General features: G+C 44.8%; 1 protein-coding gene across 3 annotated transcripts in view; it reads left to right on the forward strand.

The window, feature by feature from the left end:
• dst (dystonin) overlaps nucleotides 1-19,908 on the forward strand; it is a 195,410-nt gene that overhangs the window by 73,006 nt on the left and 102,496 nt on the right. For 2 of the 3 annotated variants that reach the window (XM_061227477.1, XM_061227475.1), the window contains 22 exons: nucleotides 1,360-1,526; nucleotides 3,650-3,762; nucleotides 5,151-5,257; nucleotides 8,401-8,520; nucleotides 9,089-9,184; nucleotides 9,311-9,438; nucleotides 11,094-11,187; nucleotides 11,379-11,530; nucleotides 12,057-12,528; nucleotides 12,942-13,070; nucleotides 13,382-13,456; nucleotides 14,287-14,448; nucleotides 14,710-14,814; nucleotides 15,012-15,107; nucleotides 15,193-15,318; nucleotides 15,839-15,991; nucleotides 16,466-16,620; nucleotides 16,874-17,000; nucleotides 18,188-18,371; nucleotides 18,695-18,852; nucleotides 19,076-19,254; nucleotides 19,540-19,678. In XM_061227477.1, coding sequence (XP_061083461.1) covers nucleotides 1,360-1,526; nucleotides 3,650-3,762; nucleotides 5,151-5,257; nucleotides 8,401-8,520; nucleotides 9,089-9,184; nucleotides 9,311-9,438; nucleotides 11,094-11,187; nucleotides 11,379-11,530; nucleotides 12,057-12,528; nucleotides 12,942-13,070; nucleotides 13,382-13,456; nucleotides 14,287-14,448; nucleotides 14,710-14,814; nucleotides 15,012-15,107; nucleotides 15,193-15,318; nucleotides 15,839-15,991; nucleotides 16,466-16,620; nucleotides 16,874-17,000; nucleotides 18,188-18,371; nucleotides 18,695-18,852; nucleotides 19,076-19,254; nucleotides 19,540-19,678 — 3,237 coding nt within the window. Of the gene's footprint in view, nucleotides 1-1,359; nucleotides 1,527-3,649; nucleotides 3,763-5,150; nucleotides 5,258-8,400; nucleotides 8,521-9,088; nucleotides 9,185-9,310; nucleotides 9,439-11,093; nucleotides 11,188-11,378; nucleotides 11,531-12,056; nucleotides 12,529-12,941; nucleotides 13,071-13,381; nucleotides 13,457-14,286; nucleotides 14,449-14,709; nucleotides 14,815-15,011; nucleotides 15,108-15,192; nucleotides 15,319-15,364; nucleotides 15,455-15,838; nucleotides 15,992-16,465; nucleotides 16,621-16,873; nucleotides 17,001-18,187; nucleotides 18,372-18,694; nucleotides 18,853-19,075; nucleotides 19,255-19,539; nucleotides 19,679-19,908 lie in introns of those variants that run through there. The other variant, XM_061227476.1, reaches the window with a different exon arrangement.

The raw sequence follows: 19,908 nt of genomic DNA on the forward strand, positions 1-19,908 counted from the left end.
CTATGTATTTGTATATTATATTAGTCTGTGCTATGAAAACATCTAGGAGAAGATTGCTGTGGGCGGATGTGTAAAGGAATTGGATTTCTGGGAAGTGCTCAGAGGAAAGGAAGTCCCCCTCTTGGCTGTGTGACTGAGGTCAATCACACCATGAACAACCCCTATAAATCTTATAAATAACAGTCCAATCACCCTATAAATAGCCTCAATAAATATTCAAAATAACAGTTCAGTGTCAGAACAGAAATGCTTGTTTTTTGTGGTGTGTGTGTGTGACCACTGAGTCATGCCTCACACTGACCACATTAGAGGTGAATGATTTGATATAATGAGATAATGTTCTAAGAAAGGAAGAATAGCCTGCTATCAAAATCAGGAGAATCAAGAGAATCGACTAATTTTCACGTGAATGCTACTGTGACCTAATCCTCCTCCCAACTTCGTGAACGTGGGACTTTCTGATATGCCGGGCAGTTCAGAAATACGGCCTCACAGGTGTCAAGTGTCACTCAACATCGCTATTGGTGTTTTCTTCCATCAAAGCCAGTAACAGCAAAAATAGAGCCGAGGGGAATGGATGATTGCCTCAGATGGGTCCTCTGATTGCTGCTGGAAGTGGAGGTCCCCAGGGTTCATGCTTACAGATCTGTTAATGCCGTCTCTCAGAGGAAACAATTGACCCTCTCTAGTTTAGATGCCTTGTTAGATGGCATCCATTCTACCCGTACTTCACACCAGGCTGGCCAGCAGAGGCCGGGTTCCTCCCAAATTCATTTCCTCTGGGCGGCTTTTTCTGGCCACCGTTTGAGTGTTTTTCTTCTCACTAGTGGTTACCTCGCTTGCTTCTTGTGAGTTCAGGCCTGGTTCCTGTCCAATTTTCCTTCTGGTTGTCTGTAAAGCCTCTTTGTGACAGTTCGTTATAAATACAAGATATTGTGTAATTAAGATAAATGTCATTGAAATCACATTTTAGGATTCCTGGAGTACATTAAATGAAAATCAAATTTTCAGAAGTCAACCGGATTCAGTGAAATCCAGGGTCTGCTTATTGTTCAGAATGCTAACTAGGCTACCATGTCGGTTCCTCCTTCTAGTTCTGTGTGTGACCATGGCAACATCATCATCATTAATATATAGCATTATGTTTGAAGTTTAAAATACTTTTTCTCTGAATGTGACATTTGATACATATATGTATATATTTATATGAAGATCTGTATGTCTTTATATACGTTATTCCATATACCAGTACACCAATAACGTGTCACATTCAGATATGTATATTTAAGTGCTGCAACCTCTCTTCCCCGTGTCTAAAATGTCCCCTGGAAATTCATGCTGATGCTTGGGGTCTCGCAGATTTCGGACATCCACGTTACGGGCGAGTCGGAGGACATGACGGCCAAGGAGAGGCTCCTGCTCTGGTCCCAGCAGATGACCGAGGGCTACACTGGCGTTCGCTGCGACAACTTCACATCCTCCTGGAGGGACGGAAGGCTGTTCAACGCCATCATCCACAAATACAGGTACACTTCATCAGTCATCCTCAACCCTGGTCCTGGAGAGCCACAGAGACCAGGACCAGTGCCCTGCATCCATATTTCCCACACTGGACTGCAGATGTGGTGTACACAAGACGTAAGAGCTAATTAAGCAATATCGCATGGGAGGGAGTGCTGTTCTACTGTATATTGTCACAGCTTCCATTGACTGTACAGGAGTCCAGGGCAGGGAAATAGAAACCCCAGGTACTGTAAACTTGTTGGGGTTGAATGGTGATTTACTGGTGGTGTGCTAGACTAATTTTGCTGTATGACGTTAGCTATCTGCCTGGACTCTAATGACGGCTTAGAAACAAAAGGCCTAGATACAGCAGGCCCAGTAGCAGCCACTGTCCAAATATTATTCTATTTTCATTGTGTTGAAGAGATGAACGGTCATGTTTATGTATCCAATTTGTTGATGCTCAAATGTACCTAGCTACCTAGCCGATTCGGGTGAAGTATGACTCCAATCTAAACAATGTGGATTGATCCCGGCTGGTGATAAGGTTGGAGTGATAATGTAAATCAGCGCTCAGGCTCATGTCTTAGAGATCAAAGTTGAAGCTATGAAGCTACATATGCAAAACCACTGAGGGGTATGAGCTCCACTGTTGTCATGGTTTCAGTTGTATTCTCTGTGTATGAAAGTTAAAGGTACAATACGTAAGATTTTTGTGTTAAAAGACCATTGTAAATCCCTTCCTATCATTGAAAAAAGCCCACTGACATGTTGACTCACCCTCTGCCTGTGTTTATAGTCCTTAAATTCGGGTTTCAAAATATACAGTTGACGGACCGACACTCATTGTACGGCTGTACAATAATTCAAGCTCTTGGTTTGGTTCAAATTACCACAGCCAATGGCATGGGGGCAGAGGTTTCAACATCAGCCTGTTCATAGAGAAGGGGTGGGATAAACAATGTTGTAGTTTGAGGGTATTTATTGCTGCAATTCCTCTCTTGACCTTCTGCTGATAATTGGACCAAACTCACAGATTTATCACATTACAAAATTTGGGAATGATGAGCTTTTTCTGTCTCAAGGGACTTCCTGGGAATCCCTGGGAAATCTGGCAGTGATTAACTTTCCAAGTTTTAAAGGTCGTCCTTTGTACGTCCATAAGACCCAGAACTTTGTGAAATATTGTTAATTGTGCTAAACTTTGACCATAAGGTATGAAATGCGCAACTGTAGTGTAATGGAATGTATATATTCAACACTGTAATTTTTGTTTTCACTAGCATGGACAAGCAATTCTGCTTTAGACATGTCATATGATATTTGGGCCATATCTCTATACTCTATATAGCTAGATGAGAGGAAAAACCGGTTTCACTTTTCATTAGCCATGGAAAGTCTCTATAACACTTTTCTTTAAGCCTTATCTGAAGCCTTATCTCGGCTAAATATGTCAATAACCTCATTATCTGCTTGCCCATAGTGCAAGAGCACTAACTAAACAGCTTTGCTCCTAGTTATATTGTTGTTTAATGTGCATAGACAAAGCAGCACTTCCCAGACAAGGTATTAATAATGTATTTATATTAGGGTGTTTACAAATAGCGGATCTTTATTGTACTTCTATTAGTTCGCTGTGTTTGCCTCTTATGTAGTTGAAAGTTCTAGGCTGTACTGCCATATAAAGAGATAACAGTATTCATAATCAGTGCATTACATTCTATGCCTTGTAAGTCACACATATTTGTACTCATAATTAGCATGACGGCATTACATTCTGGTCCCATTGAAAGAGCTGTGCTTGAGTGCCAACTTCTTACTCGGAAAATACCTACTGTTATATCACTGGAATGTGAAGGGTTTTCACCTGTGCTTGACATTTACTTTTTTGTTTTTTTTACCAGTAGGATTTTGATTTCTTTCCCGAGGGTTTGCTGAACTGCCACATTTGATGTTTAGATTTTTCGTATTATTTCTACACTTTTTCATCTCAAGGCCCGTAAAATTACTGCCCCGTGGCAAAGAAAACAATGTTTGTGAAACCTACCTTTTACGGAACACCCGCTTCGACCGTTCCCGAAGCCGGTGTGGAGGCCTGTAGCTTGAAACTAAGTGTTGCTGATGTCATGAACTGTGTGTCTCGCAGGCCGGACCTGGTGGATATGGGCAGAGTCTCGGTTCAGAGCAGCCGGTCGAACCTGGAGCAGGCCTTTGGCGTGGCGGAGCAGCTGGGCGTGGCCAGACTGCTGGACCCTGAAGGTGAGATATTTTTACCCTTCTGCCTTTTCGCGGTCCAGTGTTCAATGTGATGGAGGGCTGTCCGGACGCAGCGGGAGGCAAATATAGCGGCAACGTAAACCTCCGCAGAGGGGCGGGGAAGTGGGGGTTTACGGGGTGTTGAAAGCACACAGGCGCTGAGAGTCACACCTGTGACTGTGCCCTTCACAGTGCCCCCCTGCACTCATACTGCCCTGAACTCTACCCTCCAACTCAGGGTGGGCAGTTCCATTCCTGCCCTCGGTTTTGGGCGACATTGTCTCAGGAGGTATGAGCAGTCGTCTGGCAGTCGCCGGGCTGCGGTTCGATCCATCCGGTGTGTCGAGGTGTCCCCGAGCAAGACCTAACCCCCTAACCCCCAACTGAGATTCAACTACTGACGAGCTGTTGGTGCCTTGCGCGGCAGCCAATCACTGTTGGTGTGTGTGTGAATGGGTGAATGAGAAGAATCAGTTGTACAGCTGAATGCACTTGCTTGACAGTCGGTTCCTGTTATATGGCTCCATACCAATATTCATAACCTCAAAAACCACAAAAAGATGTTGGAACAGTCTTCTGCTGACATTCATGAACTTGTGAAGAAATGTGGCTAAAATATCAATTACAAAAGGATTGGGCTAATTAAATCATTTAGAGCAGAATTTGGCATGGAATCTAGGAACAGAAACTGCCTTCTTGTCCACCCCTGCTCTAATCCAGGGCTGATAGCCATCAGTTCAGCAATCACATGACAGGTCACATGACCCTGGGCTCGGGTACCAAGTACATCACTCACTGGGAACATTTGGATAGAGTAACACATTCTAACTGGCAGAGTTGCATAACCTGCTATTATTACCACACTATGTATGTACATTTGCTTCGGTGAACATCAATAGATATTGGCATGCAGCTGTAGAAAATGTAAGGTAATATGCTAAGCACATATTACTTACATTTTCAACAGCTACATGCCAATATCTATTGATGTTCACCGAAGCAAATGTGCATTGTTCAGGATGGAATGGAAACTGCTACTTTCTGGTTACAAACCCAATTTCCTTTAGATCACCCTCATTGCTCCCTATTGAACCAAGCTCCCACTTACAGATTTTTAACTCCATCTGAGAAAGCAAGATCCGAACCTAAAATTATTTTAATATTATTTTTCATATTGTATCATCCATACTTAGGATATGTAAACATGCATAAATGTCTTTATCAAACTCAAAGTTATTTGGCAATGCGTCCTTTCCTGAATGAGATTTCAAATACGTCTTACAATGTGTAATTTCATGATATTTGGATTTCATGTATTTGTTTAATAATAAAGAACGGTATACTTTGAACTGAAATTCCACCTTAAGAAACTTGTTCTCTCTGGTTACCAGATGTGGACGTCCAGTCTCCAGACGAGAAGTCGGTCATCACATATGTTTCCACGCTGTATGATGTCTTCCCCAAAGTGCCAGAGGGCGTGGAAGGAATCAACGCAAATGTGAGTATGGGCCGGACCTATATTTACTTCTATTAAAACCCTTCTGTTCATAGGTTAGGGGTCATATGTTTCTACTGGTTTGTTATATTTGCAGTATTTACAATTTTTCAGCATTCCTCATAGCCCGTAGGTTGCAACCTTTGAACCAAGTCATAAAGGCTTTCTGGAATGTTGTGTGTGCTGGGTAAGAGAACATTAAAGTTTTCCTTTTGGCTTGAGAGATGAGCCTGCTGCCCCTTGAGTGGTACTTACTCGCAGGTGAGAAATTATGCATCATGAAGCAGAGCCAAGCTCGCTCTGTGGTTTTGCGAACTTCAGGCCTGCGCTTGCTTTTTAGGCACTGGCGGCCTCTCTGCTGTAAATCAAGCATGATGGCGGTCTCGTGATTCTGCATTCCTGTCCGTGTACCTTTAAAAAACAAAATCTCTCGAGGCCAATATGATGGCCTTTCAGAAATTAAAATTTTTTTTTATTATCTTGGTGTATTGTTGTTTTGTTATTTATAATTTCTTACATGGTGTGTTAGATTTATGTGTGTGCATGTTACACTCTCCGAAATAAAGTGACAGAGGAGGAACATTTTTGTTCTTCAAGGATCAAATTTCCCAAACGCATCCTGAGTACAAATGAGTATGTTTTCCAACCAAAAAAGGTACAAATTAATTATATATTGCTGGCTAGGGGTACAATGTTATGTACCTATAGGGTACTGCCCCAGTGTATCTTTTATTTCTGAAAGCGTATGAAGGATGTTCTTTGCCGTTTCACTAAAAAACAAATGAGCGTTTGGCTGTCAGAACGTGCCACTGTGCTCCTCTCCTTGAGGTGTTGTTTGATCTGGTTAAGGGCAACTCATACGAGACCTTTCAAGTTATACAACAGAAATATCTCATCGCCGTGGGCTTATTTTTACGTTGGTAAACTTTAGCTCATGTTGGTGCAAAGAAAAGCCAGGGCTTGTTGATAGAAGTAACTGTCTGTCATTGAAGAGTCAGGCGGGGATTAGCGTTCTAGGCCCACCTCCTGTCAGATGTGTTTGTATGAATGATTACCTGAGCTCTCTGGCTAGAACTAATAATTACATGTTCATATTTGCCCTTTAAATTATGTGTTACATAGTTTAAAAAAATGGCTCATTCTCCATTCACTTTTATATGTACCTAGCTGAATAAACATACACTCGCCGGCCACATTATTAAGTACATCTATTGAGTGCCGAGTAGGACTTGCTTTCACCTCCAGAGAAGGCTGAATCCTTTGCTGTATGGATTCAACAAGGTGCCGCGGACATTCCTTTGGGATTGTGGCCCATACTGACTCCATAGCATCATGCAGTTCCAGCAGATTTTTACCACACGTTCATGCTGCAAACCACCCTGCTCATCCTAAAGGTGCTACTGGATTGAGACTGTGGAGGCCTTTTGAGTACACTGAAGTCATTGTCATGTTCATGGATCCATCTTGAGATGATCTGGGCTTTGTGACATGACACATTATCCTGCTATCCTGAATTATCCATTTAAAAATGGGTAGACTGCTCATAAAGGGATGCACGTGGTCAGCAAAAAAACCTTAGGTATGCTGTGGCATTCACATGAATCTCGATCGGTATTTTGGGGCCTAATGTGTGCCAAGAAAACAGTTCACACACCATGACACCACCATAACCAGCCTGCACCATTGACACCAAGTCAGGATGGATCTGTAAATTACATTTTTATGCCATATTCTGGTTCTACCATGTGCATGCCGTAGCAGAAATTTAGATTAGTCAGACCAGGAAACGTTTTTCCAATCTTCTGTCGTCAAGTTATGGGGATCACATGCCCACTGTAGCCTTATCTTCCTGCTCTTAGTGGACAGGAGTGGAACCCGGTGTGGTCTTCTGCTGCTGTAGCCCATTTGGTTCAAGGTTTGACATGTTGTGCGTTCAGAGTTGGCCATCTGCACACCACTGTTGTAAACTGCTGTTATTTGAGAATTTGTGGCCTTTCTGTTTGCTTAAACAAGCCTGCCCATTCTCCTCTGACCTCTCTCATTAACAAAGTATTTTTGGCCACAGAACCTCTGCTCAAATGTTTTTGTTTATCGCACCATTCTCTGTGAGACTGTTGTGCATGACAGTCCACAGAAGGCGGCTGTTTCTTAGATGCTGGAAACACCAAGTCACACGTCTTGCCCATTCTAATATTTGGTAAAAAAATAAATTACCATCTTTCACAATTTCTGCACGCTTTATATATTTACAGCCACACAATTTCATTTGAAGGAGCAGACTATTTGCATTAACAAGCAGGTGCACCTACTAAAGTTGCCAATGACTGTATTTCACAGCAAGATAGAGATACCCTCTACATGAGTAGGTAGGGCCTTGTAGTCTCAAGATTCCTCCTTGGTTGTGCCTTCAGTGACTGGGAGAATACAGTGGTGGGAAACCTTTGGCCCTGGTGCCAGGGGTAGGGTGGCTTTCACTCACCCAGATTTCCTGCAGTTACAGCACCATCAGTTACCATGAGATTTTTGGTTAAAGTTACATCTTCCTCCAATGAGCATCTCCCCTGTAGGACTGTTGTCTGCTGGGTCTGAAATACCCATTGGGTTACATGTGAGTGCATTGGAGGTGTGCCCATTAAGCTTCAGGAGTACTCACTACATTTTCTGTATAACTTGTGAAAATCTCGGCAAACCTCGCATCAGATACGAAACAAGCCAGAGGCTACATTCTTTAGATGATGCAAAATGTTGAAGAAGAAGAAGATATAGTACTTTATTGAACCCCGTGGGGTAATTTGTCCTCTGCGTTTGACTCATCCTAGTTACTTAAAAGCCACCATGTGGCACTCGGGAGCAATGTGGGGTTGAGGGCCTTGCTCAAGGGCCCAACAGCTGTGTATCGTGGCCATACCGGCGCTAGAACCGCCAACCTTTCAGGTCCCTGTCAATTGTAATGAGCCCCAGTATTGAATATAAAAATGCAACCAGGATAGAAATGCACGTTTTGGTTGTTATCTGATGAGGACAGAAGGCCAGAGAGTTATGTAAGACTGGTGTCTGCGATGCTCTGCCCTCTGGGATAGAACTTCGTTTTAAACCGGCTGACGGGCAGCTTTCATACTTGTATTTTGTTTTTTTTTCTGTGACAGGATGTGGATATCAAGTGGGTGGAGTATCAGAATATGGTAAATTACCTCAGCCAATGGATCAAGCACCATGTAGCAGTCATGTCTGACAGAAACTTTCCCAGCAACCCTGCGGAACTCAAGGTGGGGGCTCTCATATGCTTTCATAATCCCATACTCCCAACTACTCAGCTGGGCCTATGGGGACATGCACGGTGTTGTCACCATGTTGCTTGAGGTTCATCACATACAGCAGATCCAGAACGGTTTCTAATACAGAAGTCAGAGTAAACAGTCACCTTTGTGTTTATATTTGGATTTATATACCACCAGGAAGGGTATATTATATCTATTACATATGGAGGTGTTTTATATTCCCTGGTTGGCATTAAGATCTCATTAATTAAATATTTAGATGGAGGCCTAGCGCCGGGTATCCCTGACTAATATGACATCTCACATTGTGCACATTACTGCAAATCCCAGACTTTTTCAAACGCACGGCAGCTGAAGCTCCTGACACAAACCTTCGTTACTACTGCACCGTATGCTGTGAGATGTAGAGAGAGCGCCAGTGGACCAAGACTCGACAAGAATATACAAAGCCATGCCTATTCTTTGTGCTGTTTTCTTCTGATTTTTGTGTATTTGTCATGACAAAAGCGAATTAGAGTGCATTGACTCGCCTTGATGTTATTGCTTGTATCTGCAGGCACTTTATACGCAGTATTTACAGTTCAAGGAGAATGAAATCCCAGCGAAAGAAAACGAGAAGACCAAAATCAAGCATCTGTACAAAATGCTCGAGGTATGTCAATCCATCAAATTAAACGAAATATGAAATTACGCCGTATCCCACGGCCTCCGTAGAAACGGATGGCACCAGATTTGTCTCGAAGGTTGACGGGCTCGACGTGTTTTCCGGTGGGTGCAGGTGTGGATGGAGTTTGGCCGAATTGAGCTACCACAGGGTTACCACCCCAACGATGTGGAGAAGGAATGGGGGAAGCTCATCATCAGCATGCTGGAGAGGGAGAAGAGCCTGAGGCCGGAGGTGGACAGGTACGAGCGCGTGGGGATCGCTTCTCCTGTCAGGCTGATTTATAGATCCTCCCTCCCATACTTAAATGACAGCTTTAGATTATGATTGAATCAAAAGCCTGACACGTCGCCTCATCGCACATCCATATCAGGCTGTCTCCGCGAGGCATAAAAAACCCCTGACATTTGTGATGAGTACATTCTGTTTTTTTTTTTTTTCTATTTTGAGACGTTACGTTTGAAGCTACTTCTTTTGAAACTTTTTATTTGCATAATATGAGACAACGTGGAAGGAGGAGTGGTATGTATTACAATTTTGTGAATCATACATTTCTGAAGGGTTAAAGGAAAGCGCTTGGCTATTTTGGGAAAGAGCTGTCTTTTTTACATGTGTACATTTTTACATTATTATTTGAAATAATACACATACAATATGTGTAATCATCTCATCTAAGTCTGGATAAGTCAGAAAAAAGGTATATTTCCCAAAATGCTGGTGTTTTCCATTAATGGTACTGTCACTACATGTGTGATGTATGCCTACCACTGTCCTCAAGCTCTTCCTTTCAGATCTATAGATACACAACAAGACTGCAACATCTTTTTGGCGTTGGTCAAGTACACATGACTGTTAAGTGTCATGATTTTTAATTCGAGCTGTCAACTGAGGGGTAAATGTCATTTTTAATTGACCTTTCTACTGCTTACCTCTGTATCTCCATCAAGAACGGAGAGGACTGCAAAGGCTTTGTGGAAAATCCCTTATCTGCCGAACCGGAATGGCTCCCATAACTTGACACTTCAGGCATTGCTTGTTTTTACATTTTCACAAGGCAGGTTTTTGTTTATATACAAACATGCAGGTTTGGTTAATAGCTCTTTGCATGCCAAATCCTCCCGTGATGCAGTGCCCCTGCACTGTCTGGGTAGGAAATCACCTCTCTTAGTTGGTGCTCTGTCACTGACTCACCATGTTATTGAGATTATAACTGCAGAATCATGTTTCTGCTTTTATTCTGTTGCTGATGGAAGACAATTGAATCCTGGGACTGGCTGGGCCCCGCCCATTATAATGCATTCCACACCCTGCCCTCGCAGATGGAAACTGTTTCAACCTGTACTGTATCTGCCATGACCAAGTCTGGAAGATGACATAGAGTTTGCAAGCTGTGGCCCTCCCCCACCCGGGGGGCAGGCCTATAAAAGCAGCTGAGGGGGAGCCAACTCTTCCACACGCCTCTGCCACAGAGACGTGGGAGCTACGGAGTCACACGCGTGTTCTTGTGCCTCGCGCGTAGACGGGGGCGCGCTGTAGCAACGTGGGCGTCGGAAAGGGGGGGCGGGCGACGCGTTGGCGAATATGAGCACCAACCTGGCATTCCGCAGCAGCATCTCCTCTGTCAGCAACAGCAGCATTGCGTCCTTGGAGAACCACCTGATTGGCGGGGAAACCACACTCCCTAACACCCCTCTCTCACCCAACAACAACTCTGTGTATGGACCAAGGTCAGGAACCAAACGCACTGGGCCCCCGGGCATTGGGGGGGGGGGGGGGGTTTGTGTTGTCCCCACACATGCAGCAAAGCCAGGAAAGGACGCTCTTGGGAAGGACGCTTGACTGGTAAGCACAGATGTCAATCTGATGGGCTCTCTTGTATTCTGCTCCTGAATTTCAGGCTAGAGATGTTGCAGCAGCTCGCCAGCAGGGTCCAACGCGACTGCGTCCTTGGGGAGGAGAAATTAGCGCTCACACGGGGTGCCCTGCAGGCTGTAAGTCACAGTAATGAATTACATTTGTGTGACAAAGCATTTTCATACTCAGAATGTGAGCCTCAAAAAATGTAATATTGCACACCATTTTTTTTTTACATCTACATCTAAATATTATTTTCACTTATTTTCTTTGTTGAGGATATGCATAAAAAGGAATGGGTTTTTGAATTGAATACGTCTGGTCTCAGGATACAAAAAGACTGGAGTCAGGGATTCAGTTCCAGCATGAAACTGAAATTGCGGGATACCTGTTGGAATGTGAGACCATCTTACGGCAGCTGGTGGTAGATATCCAAACTCTGATGGACGGGAAATTCCACACGGACCAGCTGGTTCAGAAGTAAGGAGATTCCATCTCTATTGCCTGAACATTTCCAATAAAGAAATAATCATCATAATGGTATATATACAGTAGAAAGGTGGTTTATAATAAAGTCGGAACTGAACCAATTACTCTATCACTGATCTAATGACTGTCATAAATAATGCTTTTAGTTTTGTAATAAGACTTAAGATCTTTTTTTCTTTCTAGAAAATATTAGCTTGCTTTAAAATTACTGTGAAATATTCTTATTGCATTGGCAAATCTTTAAATGAGTCATACGCCATTGGCAATATTTTTGTCTGATCTAGCAAATAAGCTAAATAAATATGATTTTATGTCTCAATATAAGTACTATTGAAATTCACTTTTTGGTTTGTTGTTGCAGTGTAATAGTTTTGTTCCCCCTGCACCATTGTGAAATCAGATGCCAAATCTTTCTATCTACATATTTCTTGCTCCGTTTATGGTCAGACAATCAGTCACGTGTATTACTTTATTTGAGGGCGTGCCCTGGGTTGACGGTTTCTTTCCCATCCCTCAGGATCTCCAAACTCCGTGACGACCTCATGATCACCCGCAGTGACTGCTCCTCGGTCTACAACCAGGGCCAGACGCTAACCAACGAGCAGACCAAGATGATGATCTCCGGAATCTCACAGAGCCTGAATTCGGGCTTCTCCTCAAACCTCAACTCGGGGCTCTCTCCCGCCCTCACGGCGGGCCTGACGGGCGGAGGCCTGGCATCCTCTGGCACCGGGGTCTTCTCTTCCGGCCTGCCCCCGTCCCTCACCACCGTCTTGCCCCCCTCGCTGCAGCCGGGAAGCCTGCAGGCCTACATCGGGTGCGGGGTGGGGGCCGGCGGGGCCGTGGACCCCGGGGCCCTGCAGCAGCTGAAGCTCATGCAGATACGCAAGCCCCTGCTCAAATCCGCCATGGTGGATTCCAACATGAGCGTGGAAGACGTCAACATGAACTTCGTGCAGGACCTTCTCAACTGGGTGGAGGAAATGCAGGTGAGCGATTCTCTATGGATTTAGCGTTTATGTAAACATATTTATGTTGTTCTTGGACTGTTTGTATGAGTTATTTACATCTTGGCACACAGCTTTGTTTCCTTATTGATTTGTCTGAGTTAAGAATCAGCGACAGTTTTCCCCACTGTGTGTACACGTATATGTCTCGCTGGATAGCTTTACTTATATTTTCCTTTGTTCCTTGGCAGAAACAGTATAGAAAGATGAGAAGAAAATGTTTGCTGCAGAATTTGTCACCATTTAGTTGTGTAGATAGTTATAAAACTGTGTTCTAGGATAGGGATAGGGCTCTAAGGAAGCTTTAATTGAAATTGTAATTTTATTTGAATGTCACTGTGATTTGACTGTGAGTTTGTTCTTTGAGTGTTTTGTGCCGTTTTATTTTTGCATAGGTGCAACTAGATCGTGGAGAGTGGGGTTCAGATTTGCCAAGTGTGGAAACGCATTTAGAAAATCACAAAAGCATGCACAGGGCCATCGAAGAGTTCCAGATGACCCTTAAAGAAGCCAAAATGGGCGAGGTAATGTGTTCTTGTCTTTGTGCCTGTCTTCAACAAATGAATAACTGAAAGCAGATTTAAAAACAGAGCATCAAAGCTGAATGGGAAGCCACTGTACTGTAGCGAAGGAGACATAGTAATGTCATCATATTGCTCTGATTTAACATGAATATATCATGATTTTAATTCTGATTATTTAGTTTGGTGATCATTTGTGGATAATTAGCACAGAAGTGGAATCTATAGAGTATGTTGAAAGAATTGTTTCTAGTACTGTTTGTGGCTCAGCTAAGATCTCATGTATTTACCACACATCAATGTTTTGCTTGCAGATCCAGATGACTTCGCAGAAACAAAGCTACTCTGACAAGCTCGCCAACCTGGAGACTGCGTATGGGAAACTTCTGGTGAGTGCCGTTGTCCCGGTAACTCCAAGCCAGGGGTGTCCAAACCAGCCCAGCACTACTCTATAAAAACCTAGAAATAAGTCAATCATTTAGTCTCATATTTCGACTAAAACACTTGAAACACGCTAATATTTTCTGCTTGAAAAAAAATAAAATACAGTTTCATTATAAGACTAAAACGCTTGTTAAGACTTGTTTTTGCAGATATTTCATTCAACTAACTATTTATTTACGGTATATTCATAAGTAGAATCATGTGGCTTAAAGGTACACAAGGCAATTTCCAGTCTATGAATATAACGTATAATATAAAGCGTTATTATACTGTTCCATGTTCTCATGCACTGTTTTGGAATGCTTACACTGACAAACGCAACAGAGCCTGCTGTCTTTTCGTAGTGTTCTAGTAAGAAAATGTTCACCTAACAGGTGACTTGCTGACTGTAATGTGCTACACAACACTATTTATATTTTTTTGTCTTTTTGTTTTCACTTTCGCTAACCTACTATATTATGAGCTAGCAACTTATTTGTCAATGTAACTATCTGGCTATATAATTAAGATATGATAGTCTACTATAAACGATGCAACTGTAACTTACAGTTTGAGACAAATAAAGGTTTAGCTAAACATGCATGAAATCTGACCTATTGTACCTTTAAGTGCTGGGCTAACACCCTGGCCTTTTTTAGACACCCCTGCTCCAAACCTTGTAATCGTTAAATGCTCTGCATGAGAAGCCTTTAGACACGGACGCTGGTTCGAGTTCCTGCATGTGTCTACGAAGAACAGTGAGACTCAAGTGTCCTCCCTGCTCTCTCTCCCCCAGAACACCTCCAAGACCCGGCAGAAGAACCTGGAGAGCCTCCATGACCTGGTGTCGAGGGCCACGCAGGAGCTCATCTGGCTCAATGAGAAAGAGGAGGAGGAGGTGGCCTTTGACTGGAGCGACCGCAACGGCAACATTTCAAGGAAAAGGGATTACCATGCGGTGAGTCTCCCCGTTACCAGCTCTGCAGGGTGTCATGGTGTTTGAGTCTCTACAGGGCATCATGGTGTTTGAGTCTCTATTGGGTGCCATAGGGCCTGCTGTATTTCTTTGGGTACTGTGTTGCCGGTTGCCAAGGTGCCTTTGAGGCAATCATCAATAGCCCATTCCCTCTTAGCCCATGTGTTTAGGGCTGGCAGAGTCAGTCAGGAAGCGTGATGTGTTTCATTTGGAGGCCTGAGCTGTTTTTTTTGGCTGCTACAGGATCTCATGAGGGAGCTGGACGACAAGGAGGGAGCCATCAGGTCTGTGCAGGACAGAGCTGAGCAGCTCCTCGGAGGGAACCATCCAGCCAGACTGACAATTGAGGTACAGTCCAAATCGCCTGTGTGTGCCCAGTTACTACACTAACTTACGTGGCACCCACCCAAACTACTTCCAAAATACAATATATAAGGGCATTAAGCCATTCTTACACAGATCATTTGTGAGGTGGCTTTTGACAGGCTTCGGTCCATGCTTCCCTGTATGTGTTTTACATTCTCTGTCTCCATGGCAATCTGCAGGCATACAGAGCTGCCATGCAGACCCAGTGGAGCTGGATTCTGCAGCTGTGCAGCTGCGTGGAGCAGCACCTGAGAGAAAACGCTGTCTATTTCGAGGTGAGTGCCTCCACCAGCCCAACGAGGAGAATGAGGCAGGCCGGACTTTAGGCTTCATTCTACCTCTCTCTGCTCAACCCCACAGTTTTTCACTGATGCCAAAGACGCCCAGGATTACCTGAAGAGCCTTCAGGAAATGATCCAGCGGAAGTACGGCTGCGACCGCTCCAGCAGCCTTCACCGCCTGGAGGACCTGGTCCAGGAATCCATGGTGAGATGATCACTGAGCCACTGTGGTCAACAATAGACACTCCTACACGCAACTGGACTGTATTTGGATCGGATAAAGCACTACACTGCTACTTTTGTAGTCGAGAAATTTGTGCTGGTGATGTTTAAGGGGATGAGTTAAGTTCCTGTTTTATACTGTCGCCATTGTATATAGCCTAAGGTACGGTAGGGTATGGTGATGTCATATATAGTTGTCAATCAGATATACAGTTGGAAAATTGTTGACGCCCACAAATTTGTCTGTTTAATTTAATGGCTTGTTTTCAAAGTCGGCAAGCCAGCTGTTACAGATGAATACAAAACGTAACACTGACAGCACCTGAATACTTTATGCAAATGCCATGGACACACCTACTCTACGCTCCCCAGAATGCATTTTTTCAAAATTTTCAACAAAGCGGAGCTGAAACAGCGAGTGCAATTCCTCTTTAAATGTTGGTGTGGTCGTGTGATTGGGCGTTTAGTCTGAGCTGCTTTGTGGTGTGTCTGCTTGTCCGCAGGACGAGAAGGAGGCTCTCCTTCAGTACCGCAGCACTGTGGCGAGCCTGGTGGGCCGGGCCAAGTCCATCGTCCAGCTGAAGCCCCGCAGCTCTGACCACCCTGTCCGCTCGTCCATCCCGGTCAAAGCCATCTGTGACTACCGACAGATCGAGGTAATCAGCCACCCTGTCCCACCCTGCTGCCCTATCTCGCGTCTCACAACCTGTAATACCCCGACGAAAATGGGAAAGAAGCCCGACGATTAGTTCATAGTTATTGGATATCACCCACTGAATGGGTTCCAGCGCAGGGTGTCAGATTACGGCCATCTGCACACCACTCCCTAGCTTCCGATCTGAGACCTCCCATCTGGGCGTAACAGATTTAGTGTGCTCAGCTGGGGCAGGTTTTAGCCTGGGTGTCTTGCAGTTTGAAAGGAAACATTTAAGCCCTTCCCATGGCTAAAAATGAGTAAACAAAGAACTATAAAGGAATTCATCCTCCCTGTTCCTCTCTTTCAGTGAATAATTCTTATAGTACTTGTTTTTCTGCTCACATCATGTGAATCTCAGGCTCAATGCTTTCATTTCCCAACTGTTGTTTGAGTGTGTGGCCTTTAGCTCACAATGATGCGCTGGTCTGTGCAGATAACCATCTACAAAGAGGATGAGTGTGTCCTAGCCAACAACTCCCACAGAGCCAAGTGGAAGGTGATCAGCCCCTCTGGGAATGAAGCCATGGTTCCCTCAGTCTGTTTCACTGTGCCGCCCCCCAACAAGGAGGCCATGGAGCTGGTCAGCAGGTGAGAGCTAGGGATTCTGGGAAATAGCATAGCTGAAAGCACAGAAAGAAGTTACATAAGACCCCCGTTTACATTTTAGACATTTACGTGTACATTTTTGGCCCTGTATACTAAAGCGATTGAAGCATGCCTAAGGGTACAAAAGCAGTGCCCTACCTGGGACCTTTGGGTTACAGGCCCTGTTCCCTAGCCACTACACTCCGCTGCGCAATCGTTCTGTTTGTGTTACTGATGGCTATTTGCTTCCTTGTAGGATTGAACAGTTGTACCAGAACGTTCTGGCCCTGTGGCACCACTCTCACATCAACATGAAGAGCGTGGTCTCCTGGCACTACCTGATGACCGACATCAAAGCCGTCCGCAATGCCTCCGTGTCTTCGGTGAGTCTTCTACACTCTCTGAAAAAAAAGGCTCTTTGGCCGTTCTCAACAGGGAAGCCCTTTTTTAGTTCTCTAAGGAACCCTCTATGGTAGGTCTGAAAAGTGTGAAAGCGCCCAAATTGAACCATTTTGCTAGACCAAGAAGACTTTTAACTAGATAGAGACACAGAGAGCATTGGTGAGTCTTCCTCTAGCACAGTTAGTCTCTCCTTGGAGAGTCCTCTAACAGAGCTAGTCTCTCCTTGGTGAGTCCTCCTCCAGTATTACTAGTCTCTCCTTGGTGAGTCCTCCTCCAGCACAGCTAGTCTCTCCTTGGTGAGTCCTCCTCCAGCACAGCTAGTCTCTCCTTGGTGAGTCCCCCTCCAGCACAGCTAGTCTCTCCTTGGTGAGTCCCCCTCTAGCACAGCTAGTCTCTCCTTGGTGAGTTCCCCTCTAGCACAGCTAGTCTCTCCTTGGTGAGTCTTCCTCCAGCACAGCTAGTCTCTCCTTGGTGAGTCCTCCTCCAGCACAGCTAGCCTCTCCTTGGTGAGTCCCCCTCTAGCACAGCTAGTCTCTCCTTGGTGAGTCCTTGTCTTGCACAGACGTGCCTCAGCATTCACGCATTGAGCTCTCCTGGCAGGAACTGTGCCCGGAGGGCAGAGGGCGAGGCACTGCTTAGGCCCTTTAAAGCTCAGTTTTATGTTTTACTACATTTCTCACTGTTCTTAGTTTTCTTCTGAGAACATAATCTCCTCAGGCTCAGCAAACGCTCCCCCATGCTCAAACCTCACCAGGCAGATCTGCTATTGCACTGTAATTACCTGAGGGAGTGAGGGCCCGCCTTCCCTATTACCTCTCATTTGAGGTCTGGGCAGTGAAAGTGTCTGTGTATTTAAGTGTATTCATGGTCGGTTTGCAGTGATTGTTAGTGCATAATTGCACTGGGATCCCATAATGATGCCACCTTCCTGAAGCCAAGCTATAAACGCACCAAGCATTCATCCTTTGGGAGTTTTTGTATAAAGATGTCATCATCTTCAAATTCTGGAAGTGATAAACAGGAGACTTGGCAGTAAAGATGGGACACACACGTACCCACACCCACACCACACACAAAGTCGTAGAACTTCAGAACTTGAGAGAGTGAAGGAGGGGTGTGCGAGTGAACGGTTTAGCTTAAGAGGGTCGTTTTATGCTGTGCTCTGCAGGTCAAGACTCTGTTGCCAGGTGACCATCAGCTGCTGATTGGCAACCTACAGTCTCATCTCGAGGGCTTCATGGAGGACAGCGATGAATCGGAGGTCTTCTCCATGTCCGACCGCGCCCAGCTGGAGAGGGAGGTGGAGGCCTGCAAGGAGTACTACGAGGAGCTGCTCCGCACTGCGGAGAGAGGCAAGCCCCATTCGCTCACCCCTCAGCCCCGTCCCCTCCCAGCAGCACCTGATTCCTTAAGCCTATTAGGCACCAGTTAATACCTCCAGGGATTGTCCTATATCCTCTGTTCTCTGGCTGGAAACCATGTGTGTATGTGTGTGCGTGTTTCTGTGTGAACTGGCCCTCTGACAAAAATTGTGCACACACACAATGAATTGATGATTAATTTTCAGCTTGTTAATCAGAGCTCATTAACTTTTCAGTTTGATCGTGGTGACAAATACTGATCCAGTTCTGAGTGGTGTGGTTGTATCTCACTCGTTTCCTCTTTTGACACACAGAGGAACACGAGGAATCTATCTACAACCTCCTCATCTCTGAGGTGAGGACTTTCCGCATGCGTCTCGAGGGCTACGAGGAGCGTCTGCTCCGCCAAATCCGCACCCCTCTGGACCGGGATGACCTGGAGGAGAGTGTGCGTCGCATCGTGGAGCAAGAGGTGGGCGCTGACAAACTGGAGCCATATTACAAATGCTAACTAAATATGCATATCACTTGGTGTTCACATTCTCATTAGTGCTTAAAGTGAAGTGTTATAGCACTTGTTATGGTAATCACAAATACGCACACTCATGCACACGCATGCGCACACACACACAAGCACACACACACACAGAGGCATGCCTCTTTTGTGACACTGAGCTGTTTTCCCTGGTTGGCAGATTATGCAGAATGAGCTGGACAGGCTGAAGGAGGATCTGGAGGCTCTGAAGGAGAAGTGTGAAGCGTTTGTCAGCCAGGCCTCAGCCTCCATACTCGCTCCCACTCTCTCCTCCGAGCTCAGCGTGCTACTCCATAGCATGAGCCAGGTGTACTCCATGTCCTCCGTCTACCTGGAGAAGTAGGTCCCCACAACGTTGGGTGTCATTCATGTCATAGACTGTCTTGTACTCATACTGAAATATTATAGTCAAAGGAGACTTTGCTAAAGCCACTATATTTTGGGTGGAAAAACAACATATATTTAATTGGGGGGGATACAAATGGCTCTGTAATAATCATGTGGGAATAGGGGGTACTGTCTCTAACACTCTAAACCTCAAATAGCATTAGTGGTAATTGTGTGGGTTTCTTGTACAGAGAGTTTGTAGCCCAGGTGTGATGATGGCTGTTGTTCCCATTGCAGGCTGAAGTCTGTGAGTCTGGTGGTGAGGCACAGCCAGGGAGCAGACACCCTGGTCAAACTGTACGAGGCCAAACTTTGCGAAGAGGACGGCGTGAACGCTGACAACAAGGCTATCGAGGCAGTCATGAGCACACTGAAGGTAATCCGTATGTCTGTGTATGCGCTTTTAGGGCTATTAGTTATACACAAGATTCTGACCTTGACCGATTGCAGGTGGTGTAAGCTGGGGCTTGAGTATGTTCATTGACTCCTTGTCAAAATGGTTTAGAATTCTGTTGTAGAATCTATAGAATGTTTTTTAATTTGGTTTTAGGAAAAGAGCAATATAGCCACTGACATTGCAAGCATTCTGCTCTCCACTAAATCCAC

Source organism: Conger conger, chromosome 18 (assembly GCF_963514075.1).
Source record: "Conger conger chromosome 18, fConCon1.1, whole genome shotgun sequence".
Taxonomy (NCBI): Eukaryota; Metazoa; Chordata; class Actinopteri; order Anguilliformes; family Congridae; genus Conger; species Conger conger.